This window comes from Lipomyces tetrasporus (genome assembly GCF_029532465.1).
Source record: "Lipomyces tetrasporus strain NRRL Y-64009 chromosome Unknown POJ06scaffold_11, whole genome shotgun sequence".
In the NCBI taxonomy this organism is placed as follows: domain Eukaryota; kingdom Fungi; phylum Ascomycota; class Lipomycetes; order Lipomycetales; family Lipomycetaceae; genus Lipomyces; species Lipomyces tetrasporus.
Window position 1 is genome coordinate 649535 of NW_026611606.1, and position 19335 is coordinate 668869.

The following is a 19335-nucleotide window of genomic DNA, read 5'->3' on the forward strand; positions in this document are numbered from 1 at the left end:
TAATTGTCATTACGACCGAAGGGTTCAGTTTGTTGACCCGCGACTCGCCTTGGCGTTGACATATCCACATGTCCAGTTGGACAGTTGACATTTCCCTTACATCACCATCTTCTTTTCTAGACTAGGTTATCCACTATAAGAGCACCCACTTAGTTGCCTGCTCATGATGGCTGAACAGTTGAGACACCTACAGCGTATAGAGCAACATATTTTCCATGCGAATGCCATCCCTCAGCTACAGCCACTTTTCACGTCGCAAGAAGGTATCATTGTTAGAGTCCCCGAAACCGGTGCCAAACTACGAGTCCTTCTTGAACCAGCTATTACATGCAACTCATATATCCGAAAAGACGTTTATGAAAAGCATTTCTTGAAAGGAAAAGATGAAGCTGACATGAAACGGGAGTTGCTCAATCCACCCGTGCACCAATCATTGTTAACTTCGTTGAATCGGACATATAGAACATGTTCAGCCAAAATTGACTTGTCTGCATCTCTGGCTGATGTCCCAACATTGTCACAACCTATCCACGAAGCGCAAGCTGCAAACGCGAGAGAAGACGAATTGAAATTCGACCAGGACCCGGTGTCTTCGTCTGAAGCTGCATGTAGCGATATATTATCGGTCACTAGTGCCGATACACGAACGAGTGCGGGTTCAAAACTAGACGCTAATTTAAAGGAGCCTCAGCCGCAAAAGATGACCATTCCTTTGAAGTCGTGGGCCAGAATAGCTTCAGGTTCGTTTCCTGACGTGAAGTACTCTGCCAAGCCATCAAATTTCACAGTGCCCCAAGGTATTCGAACTGAACATAGCGAAAATATTGGGGTCAGTGGTAACAAGGAGAATTCAGAGACAAATGAGCAGAATGATACCAAGCAAGTGCCTCAAACTAACCGCAACATGCACGCGAGGTCAATTTCGTATGCCTCAATCGCGGCTAGTATGCCGGTATCCAATGATCAAATGAACGATACTCAGTTTGGGACCCGAAAACTGAAAACGCTCACTCTGTCCAAAACGACAGCGAAATTATTGGACAATGGACCTGGCGATGGAATTGGTACTGACGGGTACATTGATGCAGAATCGATCATGTTCGATCAGCGTCTCGATGCACACATCGACGGAGAGTCAGACGGAATCAACACTGCAAACATGTCGGCGTCATCGATTTCATGGTTTGACGATGACGATGATGAGATCCCGTCTTTCGCATCTACACTAGCTGCAGTAAATTCTACTGTGGAGGATTACCGTATGACAAAAGTCAAGGACAACGAGATTGAAGGAAGTATGGAATCCAATTTGCTGTTAAGCATGACAGATTGTGCGACGGCCTCATCAGATGAATCGCCTACAACTGACGAGTTGACGCCTACAGCGCAGGCGCCCTGTCAGAAACGTAACGTCGGGTTCAATGACGAAGGAGGAGACATAATCTTGAACTCAGCTGGCGTTGTTGCTCTCAGCCGCGAATCGTCGATAGACGAGGGAATGACCAAAGATAAAAGAAAATCAGCCGTGCACGTCGAAGAGATTGAAATTTTAAAGGCCGGTAGTGAGTCACCGATAACTGTAGAAGTCACTGAGATTGTCATGGATAGTAGCGAATCCTCACCAACTACTGGAATCGATGCCACTGAAGGTACTAATGGTATAAACAGTCCACTTTTGGGTAGAATTGGTCTATTCGAGCGGCAGACAATGGCGCACAGTATTACTGAGGTCCCTCTTCCCCAACAGGCGGGCGATTTAGCTAACGCTATCGGTTTGGAGAAAAGGGATGTGCCACTGAATACTCAGAACCAATCTGCAGATTCTGGAACGCAACAGCCTTATAGTGGTGACAATAATGTCCATCGCATTCGAGGGACTGTTGCAGATATATGGGAAGCGCCATCAATCGATGTAGCTTTGCCCAGAATCGTGTTTTTGAAAGTTCTTATAGAGTCGTTACCGTTAACCCTGTCATGTTGCGTTGTGTCTGAATTATTTCCCTATCGAAACGACAGCGCCGGATTCGATATAGTAATGGGAGCGCGAGCATTTGACTACCTTCCCTATATTTGGGTGAAACATGATCCTCTAAAGGGATTTACAGTTACCCAGTTTCAAAATCGTTTTCAGTCCGCACAATGGACCGATAGTATTATCAGGTAGCATAGGCTGTCTTAGTGACACAGTCAAATGGAACTAATATCGCAATTATTATAGGGATAAATTCCTTAACCAGAACCAGATATTAGCTTATCCCCCGTCAACTGCTGTTATTCATGTATGGATCTACAGTGTAATGTACGACCGACACACACCAATTTGCGCAGAGAACTCAGCCATTTCTGGCGTCGGCGACAGTGACTCAAAGATGTCGGATAAGGTTGCTTGTGGTTATGGCATTTACTTCTCTAAGGAGTCCGCATACAACAATTTCGGCACCTGTGAGCCAAAGAGTCAGTCATTTCATGAAGTTGTCGCGCTATTCGAAGCAATCGTGAACGCTTGCACCGTGCAGGAATTGAAGAAAGACATAATCGTTGTTCACACCAAATCCGCTTACTTATACGAAACAGCTGCACGGATGGAAGAGTTTGCGAAACGCGACTGGAAAACGAAGGATGGTCAACCACTTACAAACGGTGACATGTGGAACGTGCTATATAAGTTTGTCAATGGAGTGGAAGTTAGGCGCGATGACCAACGGCCAGCCCGAGTCTTGGTGGTGAAAGTGAATAAGCGATCATCAAAGCTGGAGCAAGAGTATCTGAAAGGAGCCAAAACGTGAATATACTTAGTTTAGACCGAAGTATCTTACAAGATACTCGTAATATTTGCAGCCTGATCGCTTATTGACATTTCTAATATTCTAGGTTAGCGAGAATTGCGGCGAAGCATGCGACAATGCACGATCTAGAAGCAGAAGGAGTGGCAGGTAACGCAATACCTGATAATGCCAATGCGGTGACGCTAGAGGAATATGAGCGAAGACTCAGGAACTCGAACAGAAACGAGACAACGCCAATCAAGCCATCAAAGTATAAAATCAGTCACAGCATCGATTGGGAGCGTGAGCATAATAAGGTAGTTGTCGAAGCCAATTCTGATCCAATCTTGGATTCGTACGGAGCGCTCACGGGTGACTATTCGTTTAAGGGGATCGATGGTTTATACTTCAGAACTACTCCTGTTGGCGGCATGACTGTTTGCATTGAAGGCAAGTACTTAGAGGAGGCATGGAGTGTGTAACCTTCCAGTCGCGTATTCGGCATGCATTTGAGATGGATACTTGCTGTGACGCTAGTACCATGTCGGCCGTCATAGGACGGAGAGGCGTGGAAGGTTTGGCACAAGGCGTAATTTTATACTTATTATTAGAGTAATTCATACTGCTGACACTGTGACCTGTTACCAAAATTGCATTGTTTTCTAGAGATATGACTATTAGAAAGTGTATACAATATATATCGTGGTCCTGCTGGGTTCTTCAATATTAGCCAATTTGATCATTGTATATCCGAGAGTGAGTTGAAAGGCATCAGCACTTGTCAACTAGAAAATTCAAATATCCAGGCCGATACATATAAGTAACTGTGGAAGCGCATTCATGCATAAGCTCGAATTGTAAATAAAATCAATAATATGAAACCATCAAGTTCGCAACAGCCGTTCCTACGAACACCAAAGCAGTTGGAATTGGTCCAAATATCTGTGATTGCATGCGTGATTTGTGAATTAATTCGGCGATCCGAGATCCGAGTCATGTTGACGAGACGCCACAAGCCGGCATCGAAGCCGCTCGCGCTTTGTTTACAGTTCCCAATTCAGCGTGTGTCACTTAAACCGTTGAATTTCTGACGAGGCCCCAGATTGCCCAGACAACAACACGCCGGTCTGCGCGTTGCAGCATAGAGACAAATTTCACTCATTTCAACTGGAACATACGTTCGAGCAGGAGCATTGAATATAATGGCCTCTGCAATCGCCGCGGGAGTCTCACAAACCGAAAGCCGGGACTGGTACGGTGATGGCAGCACCCCAATGCAACAATCGTCTGCACAAAGGCTAGCACAAGTTCAGGATGAATCTTTTCCTGACTGGGCAGACCCTGAGCTCTCGGAGGAGTGGATCTCTCAGCCGAATTCACCTATCATGTCGCCAAAGAAGGCCAGTGATAGTGTGAGCTCTCGCCCAACAACCGCATCTTCGGGTGCAGTGGAAGGCACAACGCGCATTCTGACCGAGAAGGATCCCTCAAATGAGCAGAATAAAGCTGCAACGCCGGAATGGAAGAAGATGAGCAATCCTAAAGATTTTTTTAGTCCCATGACATTAGAACGGATGTTCGAGCCTAATCTTGGTGATCTGTACGTCTATAATTCTATAACATTCTGAGCAAGCAAAATATACTAAATTTGTGCAATTTTTAGATCGTTCACCAGCTCCCATCTGCGCCATTCAAAGGATACGCATTTACGATTAAAAGCTAGTCTATCGAAGTTGAAATCGGAGTTGGATAAAGTCAGTCCCATACTGGGACCCATGCAACCACTGAAAGAAAATCGTCTAGTTACTGTGCGGAACTCCGTCAAGGTGCAACAGGCTGCAAAGGAAAATCGAGTTGTCCCTTCTGAGGATGGAAAGGAAAACAAAGTTGCGTCTTCCACTATTGAAGAGGGGCGAATCGAAGATGAAAATGAAAATCCTTCGTTTAAACGATTACAGGCGAAGAACATTAAGCCAGCCACCGTCAACAGTCCACATCCGCCTCAGCAAAAGAATTTCAACTTCAATGTTACTAAGACAATGAAGATGTCGCGGCCACTTTCGGCATCGAAGCTAGACCTATTTCAGAGTCGCGACACTGATACATATACAAAATCTAAAGCTGAAGGATCACTTGCCCGTACAGAGGAGCTGACATCTGATCAAGGTGACGACGGACTAGAACCCGGTCCCGATGAAAGTGTCGACGTGAAGCCGCTATCTCCGGGAAAGGAGCGGATATCGAAACGGCCTCGCTTGGAGTTATCAAAGGCTCATGTTACCACCCAAGATTTTATGTCACAAGCGGAGCATATCATGGACATGCTCAGAGGCCTGAAGAAACCTGCCCATGCCATACTTACCGAAGATGACTTTTCTCACAGACAAAGTGAATTGACGTCTGGATCACACAATCAATCAGAATATGAAAGCGTATCTCTTTCTGAGGAGAGACCGAGAAAGTACGCACTGCGACAAAGTGAATCGTTCGATAATACCGTTGCCAGCAAAAGTGCATCTAGTGAGGGCTCGTATCACGACGAAAATGAAGGACTAGATGAAGACGACCTTCGCCCACACAGCGACATTTACTATGATTCTATACGTAACACGTATGAGACAAGCAGCACACAACTGGGAGCAGCTGCCATCGCCGGGCCACAATCTAAGCAAGCTCTTGCTACAATTAGCCTCAACCCACTCTCGCATCCGCCGGCGACAGCACGACAACAATCACAAAACAAAGTCACCGAGCCGATTCAAAGGCCTGCTGAGGAAGCTCCGACTCCGAAATCATACAAGGCAGCCCCAACTCCGACAAAGTCGCCACTAAAGAAGACTGCTACTCCGAATACTGGCCATCCGACGATGTCCTCCAACGCATCTAGTAAAAAGTCTAGTAGCTCTGTCGCCCAAACCGGAGCCATGGTAGTCATTCTGAAAGAGCAGTACGAGAAGCCTATACCAGTCAGCTATGGATCTATGGTGTATGATGATCAGAATCATAGATGGATCAAGCACAGTAAGGAAGCCGCAGGGAACGACGACGAAGATGACGTTTTCAAAGGAATTGAAGACCTCACTGACGGTGCGGCGGACAACAATTTAGAGCAAGACAAGGGTGACCAGCAACAAGATGAAGTCTTCATTGACGAATATCGAAACTCGCTCCAACGCAGTTTATCGTCTCTCGAGGAGACATTAAGTCGGAAATCATCAAGCGAATCAGATGTCATGTCTCACAGTCTGTCCCCTCCTATGCATCAACAGTCCAACTATAGCAAAACCCACCATCGTGGCCACAACACCCATCGCAGTGTGCCGATAGTTACGCAGGAGACTGTAAGGTCTACTCCATCGGCACCCTCGCAGCATCAGAAAATGCGCCCTACCACGATTGGTGCTAAGCCAGAGGTATCATTTGCACTCCCACCAAAGGAATTGCGTTCACCATATGCACCTGACATATCGTACGTTGAGTCTCGCCACGACGCTACCGCAGTTTCTCAGCTTGAGTCGTCGTTTTCGCTCGCTGTCCAGAATCTTGTCAAAATATTGTCAGACATACACCCATTTGACCCATACTGGCAGGATATCACGATATTAGATTTGCAGGACCGCGACTTGGAAACGCTACTGCGATTAGAGGAGTGGTGCCCTCAACTTTTGGATCTTAATGTGAACGAGAACCATTTGGGTTATTTGACTGGAGTTCCGGAAACTACTAGAGTCCTCCGAGCTGCACACAACAATCTCTCAGAACTGACCGCATTTGGATTTTTATCCAATTTGCAGTATGTGGATTTGTCTGACAATCAGATAGAGACGCTAGATGGTAAGCCAGGATCGTTCCGGTACTTGGGATATTTAATAACATCGTCATAGGAATGTCTCGATTAGTTCATCTGCGAGAGCTCATTGTCGATAATAACGAGCTGGTTAATATTGATGGAATTATGCAATTGGATGGCCTTCTTCGTCTAAGCGTCCGCGGAAATAATCTGGTGGCCCTCAATCTAGATAATTCGAATTTGTATGTAGTTAAGACACTGACCGTTTGATTGCACCGCTGACCGTTTAACAGAGCTCGATTGGACGATCTAGATGTGTCTTCAAACAGGCTCCAAAGTATCTCTGGTCTTGAGAGACTCAAGAGCCTCATGCTGCTCAATCTCGGTACGTAGCCACTCATGATCTCTATTGAAGTCGATTGCTAATTCTTGTTAGACGACAACTCGTTGTCAAGTGTGTGCCCAGATGGTTATTTAGTGCGCCTCAGGACATTGAAAATCTGCCGAAATGAGCTGAAAGATTTCGATGCTGTCGCTTTCCCGAACCTGCGGATCTTGTACCTCGACGATAATCGGCTACAGAGCATCTCCGGGTTGAAGAAATTGCGGCTACTAGAGAATCTGAGTATTCGCGATCAGCATGGTACTACGAAGTAGGTTGCCCATTATAGGAGCATTAGGTCGGACTTGGTTCTAACATCGTGCAGTGAACTACACTGTCCGAATTTGACGGATGTACGCAAGTTATATCTCTCGGGCAATAGACCCAAGGACTTGACATTCCAACAGCATTTCCTCAATTTGCAGTCCTTGGAGCTCGCATCAGTACAGTTGAAAGACCTTCCACAAAACTTTTCCTCATTTGCTCGGAATTTGCGGGACTTGAACCTGTCTTTCAATGAGCTAAGCAGCATTTCCAACTTGAAGTGTATTCCTAAATTGAGGCGGCTATATTTGATCGGAAATCAGATCAAAGGAATGGAACATCTTGCAAACGTGATCTCGACCTTTCCAGCATTGCGGGTACTGGATATGCGGATGAATCCACTTACGTTGACGTTTTACCCGCCAGTTTTCGCAGTCACAGACCACAAGAACATTGCAGAAGCGAACACTATTGGCTGCCATTCAATGGAGCGGAAAGATCTTCATAGACGGTATAATCTTGTGATGTCACGTCAAGCGCAGTCGGCATGGGAGAAGAAGGACAAACAGTTTGAGTCGCATCTCGCGAGGCTCAGTCTCATGAAGCGACAGGCGTATCAGGGCTTGATGTTTACTTCAGCGCCAAAGTTGTTGTGGCTCGACGGCGCTTCGTTCACGAAGGAGGCCGTGTCGGAGCTTAGCCGGATTTTGGAAAGAGTGACGTTAAATGTAGAGAGGGGGCGTGGTGCAAAAATTCATCGGGGGTGACTTTGATACGTCCGTTACTCGGAAGTAGCCCCGGGCCCAACCGCGCACCCCCTAAAACAGTTTATCTATATTTTCCGGCATTTTTTGTCCTGAGAGAACATATGCAATTTGTAGGCTAGATCACAGTGTATTCTATCCATCTGTACAATATCATTAACGGTGTTTAATGGTCATTTTGTTGACATTTTTGATGAGGATTAAGGGTTAAGCTTTTGACGTGTATACTTGATTTCTATCATGAACTATTATGTATTGTCAATTATTCGTGTATCATTAGTTCTCAATAATAAGCAATACACAAAAACATGTCGATAGCAAAACACAAAATGACAACGTAATCACCCATAAACATGACAAAAAGCACAAAATTCTCAAAAACTAGACTATTATATTACACGAATCACTATTCCATTCTCTCATCGCATATATAACTCCTTATTTAGAAACCCGCTTGAAAATCGCAGCCCGATCCTCAGTCGACAATGCTTTGAGCGACTCAACCAAGCCCTGTACGGCAACATCCTTATCCGCACGCAGAAGAGCCAACATGTCCTGGATCTTTGCGTCCTTTCTGATCTGTTCTAATTTGGCGGTGATGACGGAACCAGACTTTTCGATCCAGCTGGCGACATCTGCGTCCGAAGTGTCGTTGATACCAGCCTCAGCATACCACGACTTCAAGCGTGCGAACATTTCCAGTCGCGTCGCTTTCGGGCTAGCGGATTCGAGGTCGCGAAGAATGTAGCTCTCACTAACACGTCGCCTGACGCGCCAGTAGAAGAACCGTCTGGCCTCACGCCACTGGAGGACCTCACGGACAGTACCCTTCGCCTTCATCCGTCCAGCGCGGTCGTGCAAGTCAGCGAACTGTAAGCTGATCTGTCGGTAGACTGGCATCAGTACGCTCTCCCGCTCGCTCAGCTTGATTTTGAGATCCTGAGCAACTGCCGGAGCGAGATCCTTGTTGTCGACCTGGCGCTTGAGGTCGGCATAGACTGGGTCGAGACGAGTCATGGTCTCCAATAGACGATCACGACGGTACTTGATGCCAACCATGCCCTCGGGCTCCAACACACCGGCACGTGCCTCGTCATCCGCGTACATCTCCATCTGTTCAGCATTGATGGTGGGGTCAATGACAACCCATGAACCTCCCCGGAGCTCGGCATGTGGCGGGATGTAGACAAAAATGGGCTGCTTGTAGTCGACGAGCGCGTCAACGATAAACGAACCGTACTTCAAGACCTCATTGTACATATCGCGCTGACCACCAGAGAAACCTCTCCAGTTGGCGAGGATCATGAGCGGAAGCTGCTCACCGTGGTTGAAATCGTTAATTGCCTGGGCGGTCTTGAATGCCGAGTTGGGGTACCAAACCTGGCCGGCCTCCTGGACGAGCTGTTCGGTCGAATCAGGGTTGGCAGGATCAGCGGGGTAAGTGTTCTCGACCGAGCGGACTTCGACACCAATAACACCGATAGGGATACCGCCTAACCGCGCGCGACCAACTACGACAGTTCTAGCCCAACCGCTAAGGGTTTCCTGGAACGAGTCCTTGTCGAACAAACCGTACTCGAAACTGCCCTCCTCGTCCTCGCGACCAGCGATGAGCCATCGAACGTCATACGGAACCTGCTTGGGAGGAGCGTACGTGACATCACGATCCCAAGTATCAGTTGTCGGATAAACAGGCAACTGACCACTGCGCTTGTCGGGAACATATGACATCCAGTCGATAATTTTCATGACACCGGCAAGATCGTCATTAGCGGTAAGGTGCGAGACACCATTCTTGTACATGATCTGCGTGCCACCAAGCTGCAAGTTCGAACTGTAAACTTCCCGACCGAGGAGCTTGTTGATGGCAGGAGCACCAGTAAGAATAATCGGTTGGCCCTCAATCTGGATCGCACGCTGTCCGAGACGGACGAGGTAAGCACCGATACCAACTGAACGGCAAGTGACCAATGTAATCGTGAAAATATCCTTGTAGGCCTTTGAAGTAGCACCGGCAATAAGCCCCGAGCCACGGAGACACTCCACGCCGAGGCCGTCCTCCGCACCAATAATGGTGGTGATGATATATCGCTCCTCACCGTCCTCGACAACACGCTCGGCAAGGACAGTCTTCTTGGCCGCATTCGAAAGCCCGTTGTAGATCGCTGGCGTGAGGTACAAGTACTTGAAACCTTTGTCAGGGTTGGCAGGATCATTCCAGGCGACTGAAAACAATGAAACAAACTCGTCGGCAACGCCGATTCGTGCACCAGAGTTTGCAGAGAGATAGATTCGCGGAATGCCAAGTTTGACAGCGAGCTGCGTTACAGTGTGGAAGTACTTGTCCTCCTGAGGACCGAACGAGCCAATCTTATACGTGATATCATTTGCAACGACAATGAATTGACGGCCCGTTGGATATTCGGGAGTGAGCGCCGTGAACAACCATGCGACCATGCCGCACGTATTTGCACCTGGCTCTCGCGAGACCTCAGACAATTCTCCGCTGTCGTCCATGATGAGTTCCTTGTACGTCAGCACCTTCTCAGGCGCCTTCTGCTTCGACGCGCGCCAGCTAGCTCGAATAGCCTGGTTGAACAGCTCCGGGAAGTCGTACACGAAAGTCGTGCCCATTAAATGCGCCTTGTACCTCTTCGGCTGTAACCATTCCTTGGTCGGGTATGGAGTCGTGATCGCCCGAAGGTGCATGTTGCCTGGCTTACCCAGAGACTTGAACACCCACTGTCCCTTGTCATTCTTGACCTCCGTGTACAGCTCACTCTGGACGACATATCCAGACACTAACGAAAAATTTAGCACCAGTCACACAAAGTTAGCACCAAAGATACTGACCGTTCGTGATGATCGCACGCAATGGATACGGCACATTAGTCTCGGGATCCGTGCACATGATTCGAATCTCGGCACCGGTGACTCGCAATCTCCACAGTCTCCGTCCGAACCTCTCCAAAAACTGTCCAAATGCTGCCTCGACCTCTTCCGGCACCAAATGGAAAATCGGCGAAAAGTTGATGAAAATATGATTCATATCCGTGTTATTCGGACCGATAACCTCGAGGGCATCCAAAATGTCAGACATGAGTCTGTCAGTTTCAGAAATGAGGTATTCCGACGTCGGGATTTCATCACGCAGACGGCCGGGTCGGACGATACCTCTCACGAAGAAACGCTTGTCGCTGGGAACGTCCTTGCCGATGGCCTGGTATACGTGGATGTTGCGGTTATCCGTAAAAATCGGCTTATACTGGAAATTCGACAAACGTCCCAACTCAAGCTGGAACGCCAACGCAGGCTCAATATGTCGAATGCTCTCGTCCTCAACATAGTCGGGACCACGGAACGTGAAATAACCAGGGTACGAACCGTCCTCGTGACCACAAACGAATGTGACTCTTCGGATCGATCGAAGCAAGAACTCCTCTTTATACTCGTCAACAATGAATTTGAAATCCGAGACAAGAGCTGCATCGTCGATCTTGGGTGCCTTTCGGATCAAAACGTTGCAGATATTGCTCAATGGCTCAGTAGCCTTTGGCGCGGCCGGTCGGCGCTTCGAGTCCAGATCCGACTTGACGGAGAACGACAAGCCTCCGGCTCGTTGTGGGAGATAATCCAACGCGCGCGGAAGAACTTCATCGATATCAGCAATATCAGCCACTGGGACAATTACACCAGACCGCAATGACTCGCTGTCGGACTTTCCCACCATAAACGTGAGGTCCGAAACCGAAGCGGCACGCTGGAAATCAACACGCGAATCGGTTGGCCCAGCACCCTGTCCAACAATGTTGTAGGCGGGGTTGCCGATCGCGGCAAGCAAAAACTTGAACGTGACGACGGGTACAAGGTCGCCCTCGTTGTGGTATTCGACGCTCGTGATATTGTACGCTCGATACGCGCGACGAGCATAGAGCTCAAGTGCAGCCAATGTGACAAAGGGGTCAGAGTGCGCGAAGAACTTGGGCAGGACATCGAAAACAATGTACTGCGAATCGATGACCTCCTTCAAGACGTCAATTCTGGGAGCACGGTGCTCGAAACCGACTTCGCCATATCGCGAGTCGACCACAGACGAGCGCAAGATGTGCTCGAGCTGGGCGGTTCGCTCCTCAAGGGATGGAAGCGCGCATTGGATCAATATTTCACGCGCCTTGAGAGCAACAGGCGCGGCAAACCCTGAGTCAAGCTCGGTGAATCTCTTGAGGGCCGGCCGCAAGTACTTAGCGACCTCCGAGACCTCAGATTTGTCTGACCGGAGGGCAGCCAGAATGGCAAGGATAAGGGTGTTCTTGGAACCGACGCGGCCGTGAGAGAAAACTAATAACATCAACAGACTGAAACAGCTGGTGTGGTTGCAAATTCACTTACCAGTCATGACAACCTTGAAAATATCATCCTTATTTTCGTCTCGAAGTCTAAGGATGACATCCTCCTCACGAATATTCGAACCCTTAGAAATTGTTAGCTACTCGTAGCCAAGAACAACAAAAAAATCATGCTGCTTACCGAAAACAACGTCTCGACAGCCAAATACTGCTCCAACAACTCAGCAATGACCCCATACTCATGCGCCTTCAAACCACTCTGGAATCTCGTAGCAATGGTAACGAGAGGCTCAACCTGCTGGTTGAATACGACGAGATCCTGCTGGACAAACTCTTCCGCAAATCGGTCAATAGCACGCAAAATCAACTTGGCAGGGAATTCAGCATCCTTAGACTTGGCACGCTCGACAATGCCGGACAGCGACGCGTCGAGCTTCTGCGGGATGCGGCTGTGGAGCGCGGAGTACTGCGCGTTCCACTCACTGTATGGCAACGCGTTGTCCTTCAGAACCTGGCTCAAGTCCTTGAGAGTGGAGGCCATCAAGACCTGATTGTCAAAACCAACCAGAATGTTTCTGAGTGTGCTGAGCAACAGATTGAACCGCTGAGTAGGCTTGCTACCAACAACCAGTGGCGAACCGAAATCAGGAAGTTGTCCCTCGAACGGCTTGGCGTGCTTGACGCGAGAAGGATCATCTAAAGCTAAAATGCCGAGAATGTCGCCGGCCTCGAGAGTGGCTCCGGGCTGCTTGATCAATTGCACAATACCGTCTTCCTGGGCAATCAAGGGCATGTACATCTTCATGACCTCGACTTCAGCAAACGGTTGTCCGGTCTTGACGTGCTCACCATTTTCGACCAAGAACTTGACGAGCTTGCCGGGAGAAGGAGTGCGGAGCTGGGTAGGATCGTTTTCCTGTTCCAACAAGCAGGTTTTCGAGTCGACGCTAAGCCTGGTTGTTCCAACTTCGTCCTTCCAGTACACATTGTGGGATTTGCCTCCAAGTAAGATCAAAAGGCCACCGTCGCTGAGTGACTTGACGCCGACTTGGCATTTGGAACCGTTGATGAAAATCTGGTACGAATCCAGGGATGACCGCGTGACGGTGAACTTGTATCGGTTGCCCTCGTAGATAAAGTCGACAGGAAACAATGTCTTGAGGATGTCCTTCGACGGGACCTGACCTTTTTCAAGGGATGTCTTGTATTCCTGGAAGCATGCCTCCGAAGCGAGATGTGCTTTAGTAGCAGCACCGCAAACAACAGCGACGATCGGATCCGGTCGCTCGGCCGTAAGCTTCTTGGAAATGAGCTCGTCGAGCCAGCCGGTGGTGATCTTGTTAGATTCGAAATCAGGAGTCTCTAGCAGCTTGATCAGATATTCGACGGTAGTGCGGAAATCACCACGAATGGACAATTCCTTCAAGGCAACAACCATGTGCTTGCGACTGGCACTTCTATTTTCGCCGAAAGCAAAAATATGTCCAAACTGAGAGTCAGAGAACGAGTGGATTCCGCCCTGATTTCCGACGGAGAAATAACCCCAGACATTAGAGCTCGATCTAAAGTTCAGGTCATGCATGACACCACTAGACGGCTTGAATCCCTCGCCTGGATCTTCAGACGTGATTCGGCAGGCAGTGGTATGGCCCTTGGGGACTGGACGGCGCTGAGTCTGGAGAGAGCCTTCTTTGGAGAAATCGAAATCGATTTCGGTCGAAGTGTGAGGATCGACGCCGTAGAAGAGTCGGATATCTCTGATTCGGTGGAGCGAAATACCCATCGCGATTTGGAGCTGAGCTGCGGGCAAGTTGACTCCGGTGACCATCTCGGTAGTAGGATGCTCTACCTGGAGACGGGGATTTAGCTCCAAGAAGTAGAACTTGTCGTCGTCATGTGAGTAGAGGTACTCGACAGTGCCGGCCGAGACATAGCCAACAAGCTGGCCGAGTCGAACAGCTGCTTGCTCCATGGCAGTAAATGTTGCAGGATTAGCGACAGTGACAGGCGCCTCTTCGATGATCTTTTGGTGACGACGCTGGACGGAACAATCTCTGCCAAAGAGAGAGATATTGTTACCGTATTGATCAGCGAGCAATTGCACTTCAAGATGTCGCGCGTTGCCGGCTAGCTTCATGACGAAGATGGGAGATCCGGGGACCTCATTAGCGACCTGGCTGAACAGAGAATGGAAGTTGTCCTCGCTCTCGACCTTGCGAATACCCTTACCGCCACCACCTTCGGAAGCCTTAATCATGACGGGGAAGCCGATAATGCGGGCTTTCTCAAGCGCCTCTTCCGCGCTGGCAGTGCAGCCCTTCGCGTACGTCTCATCTGAGACAGTGACGAGACCGCTGGCATTGTCGATCAGAACTTGGTCGACGCCGGTTCCGGACCAAGGAATACACGGCACCTTGGCGTGCTGGGCAACTATAGTGGAGGAGATCTTGTCACCGAGAGATCGCATGGCCGATCCGGGCGGACCGATGAAGACGATCTTCTTTGGCGACTGCGCAAGCGACTCGGGCAGCTTGGGGTTCTCGGACGCGTGGCCCCAGCCAGCCCAAACGGCGTGGACGTTCATTCGCTCGGCGACGTCGACGATGAGCTCGACATTGGCGTAGTTGTTGTTATTTGTTCCGCCGGGAACTTCGACGTACTGATCGGCCATGCGGATGTAGTCGGCGTTGGCCTTGAGATCCTCCGGCGTGGCCATGACCGTGAACGAGATCGCACGATCGTCACCGAAAGTCTCGTACGCCCATTTTCGAACACTGCGGATTTCCTTGACGGCCGCGATACCGTTGTTCGCAATGAGGACCTAACGGATGGATTGTCAGTCACGCGGAAGCAGGATCATGAGAGAACAAGACGGACAAACGCACGGAAGTAATGACGGTGTGACCACCGTGGTTCTGAACAAAATCCTTGACGGGGCCATTGGGCGCCACGTCGACGGCGTTGAGACCGATGAAGTGGGAGGGGAGGCTACTGGCCGCAGCAGACATGGTGCGTAACCGTAGCAAACTAGACGAGAGACCAAGAAAAACGCAAGCCGGGCTCGAAGCAGGAAGACGGAGGAAGGAATGCGAGAGTGCCCGGGAAGAGAAGAGGAGTCCTGCTAACAGGTAAGCCAACTCTCAGGACAAGCGGGCGGTGGCAGGATAAAAGGACGGTCTTTTACGAGGACTGAGCAGACAAACGGCGCGATGTCGGGCAAAGAAAGTCCACAACGGATGTCGGCTGTTGGTGTTCTACTACGCGTCGGTACCTCAAAAACTAACAATTGTGTGACCGAGTTAGCAAATGGTACTCTATATGCGCCGCATTTGCCTGCGATTTGCTATATTTCAGCTAGGATTGATATCCGCCCCAATGAGATGGTTGTCGGGGCCGATGGCCCCGTGCACGGTTCGTTTTACGTGTATGCCGTAACAGCGGCAAACCTGAGTGCGTGCGGCTCAGAAGTGAGCCTGCGGCGAGCCCAACAAAACGGGTCCCCATCTCGCCGTCGACTAACTGAAACGCGCCGCCCCGACGGATCTGCTTGCGACCTTCAATTGCTGGGATTATATTATACATTCAACTTATCCATACCACAGTCCGCATCCAGTGCTGGAAAGTCGTTGCATATGGCTCAATTGTCGGAGGGTAACCTGCCTGGGTTGTGAGATCGAATGGCCAGCTGACCGAGGTTTTTGTTGGACGTCATAGCGCGTTATTTTGCCTTTGGGGTTGGGTTGAGAGTTGAGACCGCCGCCGCGTTCCTCCACCTTTTTCTCCACCAAGCCTCTTCTTATGCGACACCCGCCTTCCTTCCTCGGACTTCGATGGGCCATTCCGAGTCTACAGTTTAAGACCTGGGCTTCTTGCCACTGGGTTCAAATCTCACACGCGTCCTCCGTTGGCAGCTTCCGCATTGTTGGGCTGCCGATCACTGTCTAAAGTACATTCATCCGGATCTGCCAGACAAAGGGTGCAGGTGCCCGGTTTCAGATCGTACCCTGTGGTCACTTCTTTTAACTTGATGCTCAAACGTCAATATGACAGTGTATTGTCGCATGTTGTTTGTTATCGTATCGGGAACGAGGATCATGCCCCACGCATAAATGTAATTCCGATGTAGACTACAAAGAGTACATTTCATTAACATACATTACAATCTTACATCCTGCAGCATGATCCCTTAAGGTAATATATAAAACAGACTAAACAAACACGCAATTGATCCACCCAGGGCGCCCACAAACAAACTAGCACATCCAATACCCACAATTTATGTCGAACACCCAGATTCCGGTCGTCCAAATACGGCCCACACAACTTAACCACCGAAACCGTACAAGGTGCGGCCTTGTCGCTTGAGGGCATATACAACATCGAGCGACGTCACGGTCTTGCGCTTAGCGTGCTCGGTGTAGGTGACGGCATCCCGGATAACGCTCTCGAGGAACGACTTAAGGACACCACGGGTCTCTTCGTAGATCAAAGCCGAGATACGCTTGACACCACCACGGCGGGCGAGTCGTCGAATAGCTGGTTTGGTAATACCCTGGATATTGTCTCGCAGAATCTTGCGGTGACGCTTAGCACCACTGCGCACCGTTAGCAATTGATCGATTAGGAGTCAAGGACCATGGAAATGTGGCGCAGCAGCAACCCAGTAGTTGTGGCTGAGTCACGTGTGCTGCGCACCGCCACAATGCATTGGGACGGGACCACACCACCATCACGACGTTGGACTCACCCTTTGCCCAGGCCTTTTCCACCTTTGCCACGTCTGCCAACAGGTTAGCGCAACATACTCAAAAAAAATAGTTGCCCTGGATAGGTTCAAAATCACGAGATAAACTTACCCAGACATGTTTTGCTATAGAAAATTAAAAAAGCTGATGGAAAAGATGTGGATGGGCTGAATTAACAGAGGCCAAATGACACAGAAATGTGTAGAAAAGTGCGTGGCAAGAGGGAACGGGAAAGACGGGCGAAGACGAGGGAGTGCGCGGGTATTTATAAGTGCGTGTGTTGGCGGCTCATCAACTCTCACCATCACGGGAGCGATCGCATCACACGGGACATCATCAAAAACTTGAAGCGCGCATCAGATTAATTGCCTAAGAGTGCCCGGGCGGGACTTGGGTTGCCGAGCTGGGCCTGCTGGCGAATCAGCGTGCGGCCTGGGCGAGACCGCCCAAACCTCAGAAAAAGCGTGCCAGATTTTGGACACTTTGCGTCACTAATATTTCGCAGCTGGTTTGGCTTGGTTAAACTCGTCAATTCATACGCGCCGTTGGTGCGGCGCCAAATAATTGTTTACCTCACACGCGTCGCGTCCGTTTCCCTCAAGGGCTAGGGTTAGACACTTTAATTAGCCAAAACCGTTAAGAGCTGGTTACTTCAACCATATATATGTTTCAGATATACAGATTCGCGCTTCAATCCTTATCAGGAAGAGCTTTGGCTGGCAGTCTTGACGTTATCAGTTCGGTTCAGCGGAGGAGGTTGGAGCTGTTCATGTCAAGTCGTAGTCACAAATTCATCATATCATTCAGTCGACCTGCAGTTCATGTTTAAAATACAATCTATCACACTGTATATCTTATGCAATACCATACAGCTCCTTCAACTTGTATTTGAGCTTAACAGCATCCAGCTCGCCCTGCAACTTATTGCGCTCATCGTCCTCAACCCAGCTCATATCAATTGCATCCTGCGCAATCTTCACCCACTCTGCAACACTGAGTCCCATCTCCTTCTCAACAGCGTCGTAATTCTCCTCGATGTAAGTGCTCCCAAAGTACGATGGATCGTCGCTGTTGAAGCAGATCTTGCAGTTGGCATCAAGATACTGTCGAATTGGCGAATACGGAATAGACTCAGTAACCTTCAACAGAACGTTCGAAATCGGGCACATAGTCACGCCGACCTTCTTGTCAGCAAGAAGCTTGACAATTTCAGGGTCTGAACGTGCACCGATCCCGTGATCACAACGCTCGATGCCGAGAAGTTCAATCGAGTCTCTCACATATTCTGGCGGACCAATCTCACCGGCATGGGACGTAACGTGCCATCCCTGGTCCTTTGCAAACTTGAAAATATCAACATACAGCGATGGTGGGCATCCTGCCTCGCTGGAACTCATGCCGACACCTTTGATGTACTTCTTGAAAGGCACAGCCTGCTTCAACAGGTCCATCATATTCTCCGGCGGAAAGTGTCGCAGTAGGCAAAGAATCAAGTCACTAGTAATTCCAAACTCTTTCTCGGCTTGGACGCAGCCTTCATGCAAGCCCATGACGATTTCCTCGAGCGGGACGCCACGGTTGGTGTGCTCCTGCGCCTCGAAGAACAGTTCGGCGTGACGGAGATTGCTGGTTGAAACCCGCTTGAAATAAGCGTAGATTAAGTCGTAAAAATCACTGCGGGTGCGGAAGACCGTGTGGCCGAGGTAATAGAGGTCGAGAAATTCCTGCAAGCTGTTGAACACCGAAGCCTTGCGAATTTCTTCCGGCGATTCAAACGGAATCGAGACCCCGTTGCGCTTGGCAATTTCAAACATCAGCTCAGGCTCAAGCGATCCTATACTTTTGATTAGAAATGCAGAGTTTTATCGAGATAATCGCAACTTCTTCTCTCATGCCTCGCTCCGGGGTCTCCGCCTCTGTGGGTTCTTATCGCATTCGTACCTTCAAGATGCATATGCAATTCCACCTTGGGTAGGTCATGAATGAACTGGAGCTTCGTTTTCTTATCCATCGTGAATTATATTTAGCAATTGATGCCAGCTATTCACAAAATACCTCTAGTTGAGCGACCTGGGCGAGAACAACTGCGGCCGGGTTTCGAGAATAGTGCTTTTATACAGTTCATCCGGGTACGCCTGTTCGCAGCCAATTTGACCGTACCTTGACTCGCTTGATTGAGTCGAAACTTATCGCCGTGTGGCCTCGACGGCGGGGAAGTATTCGGACGTAAATGCACAATATTAACATGCTTAGATGTGTAACCGCCAAGATTTTTGTGC

The 19335-nt window shown here is 49.2% G+C and overlaps 5 protein-coding genes across 5 annotated transcripts; 2 read left to right on the plus strand and 3 right to left on the minus strand.

Annotated features, from left to right (window-relative positions):
* Window positions 1–83: 83 nt before the first annotated feature.
* POJ06DRAFT_33529 (uncharacterized protein) lies at window positions 84–2627 on the plus strand. Its single transcript, XM_056190890.1, has one exon. The coding sequence runs from the start codon at window positions 164–166 to the stop codon at window positions 2162–2164; it is 2001 nt and encodes a 666-aa protein (XP_056040960.1). The 5' UTR covers window positions 84–163; the 3' UTR covers window positions 2165–2627.
* Window positions 2628–3861: 1234 nt separating this feature from the next.
* Window positions 3862–8210, plus strand: POJ06DRAFT_261574 (uncharacterized protein). The gene is made up of 6 exons (XM_056188637.1): window positions 3862–4365; window positions 4429–6599; window positions 6650–6797; window positions 6849–6940; window positions 6992–7208; window positions 7263–8210. Exons 1-6 carry the CDS (start codon window positions 3968–3970, stop codon window positions 7966–7968), a joined length of 3732 nt encoding a protein of 1243 aa, XP_056040961.1. The 5' UTR covers window positions 3862–3967; the 3' UTR covers window positions 7969–8210.
* A 193-nt stretch (window positions 8211–8403) lies between these two features.
* Window positions 8404–15027, minus strand: POJ06DRAFT_202198 (acetyl-CoA carboxylase; the record flags this gene model as incomplete). Its single annotated transcript, XM_056185268.1, has 4 exons — window positions 8404–10766; window positions 10819–12303; window positions 12355–12436; window positions 12493–15027. 4 exons carry the CDS (start codon window positions 15025–15027, stop codon window positions 8404–8406), a joined length of 6465 nt encoding a protein of 2154 aa, XP_056040962.1.
* A 1522-nt stretch (window positions 15028–16549) lies between these two features.
* On the minus strand, window positions 16550–17447 carry POJ06DRAFT_33584 (histone-fold-containing protein). The gene is made up of 3 exons (XM_056190892.1): window positions 17168–17447; window positions 17059–17091; window positions 16550–16906 (listed from the first exon to the last, which is right to left on the minus strand). Exons 1-3 carry the CDS (start codon window positions 17173–17175, stop codon window positions 16636–16638), a joined length of 312 nt encoding a protein of 103 aa, XP_056040963.1. The 5' UTR covers window positions 17176–17447; the 3' UTR covers window positions 16550–16635.
* A 450-nt stretch (window positions 17448–17897) lies between these two features.
* Window positions 17898–19334, minus strand: POJ06DRAFT_33582 (uncharacterized protein). The gene is made up of 2 exons (XM_056190891.1): window positions 18998–19334; window positions 17898–18890 (listed from the first exon to the last, which is right to left on the minus strand). The coding sequence occupies exons 1-2, from the start codon at window positions 19065–19067 to the stop codon at window positions 17911–17913; spliced, it is 1050 nt and encodes a 349-aa protein (XP_056040964.1). The 5' UTR covers window positions 19068–19334; the 3' UTR covers window positions 17898–17910.
* Window position 19335: the final 1 nt, after the last annotated feature.

Excerpts from the sequence above, each read along its gene's own strand:
- POJ06DRAFT_33529 (XM_056190890.1), top strand. The coding sequence starts at position 164 with ATGATGGCTGAACAGTTGAGACACCTACAGCGTATAGAGCAACATATT.
- POJ06DRAFT_261574 (XM_056188637.1), top strand. The coding sequence starts at position 3,968 with ATGGCCTCTGCAATCGCCGCGGGAGTCTCACAAACCGAAAGCCGGGAC. Across the intron at positions 6,600-6,649 it reads TCAGATAGAGACGCTAGATG|GAATGTCTCGATTAGTTCAT; the intron begins GTAAGCCAGGAT and ends ACATCGTCATAG. Across the intron at positions 6,798-6,848 it reads AATCTAGATAATTCGAATTT|AGCTCGATTGGACGATCTAG; the intron begins GTATGTAGTTAA and ends ACCGTTTAACAG.
- POJ06DRAFT_33584 (XM_056190892.1), bottom strand. Across the intron at positions 16,907-17,058 it reads GGAAAAGGCCTGGGCAAAGG|TGGTGCTAAGCGTCACCGCA; the intron begins GTGAGTCCAACG and ends AACGGTGCGCAG.
- POJ06DRAFT_33582 (XM_056190891.1), bottom strand. The coding sequence starts at position 19,067 with ATGGATAAGAAAACGAAGCTCCAGTTCATTCATGACCTACCCAAGGTG. Across the intron at positions 18,891-18,997 it reads ATTGCATATGCATCTTGAAG|GATCGCTTGAGCCTGAGCTG; the intron begins GTACGAATGCGA and ends TCAAAAGTATAG.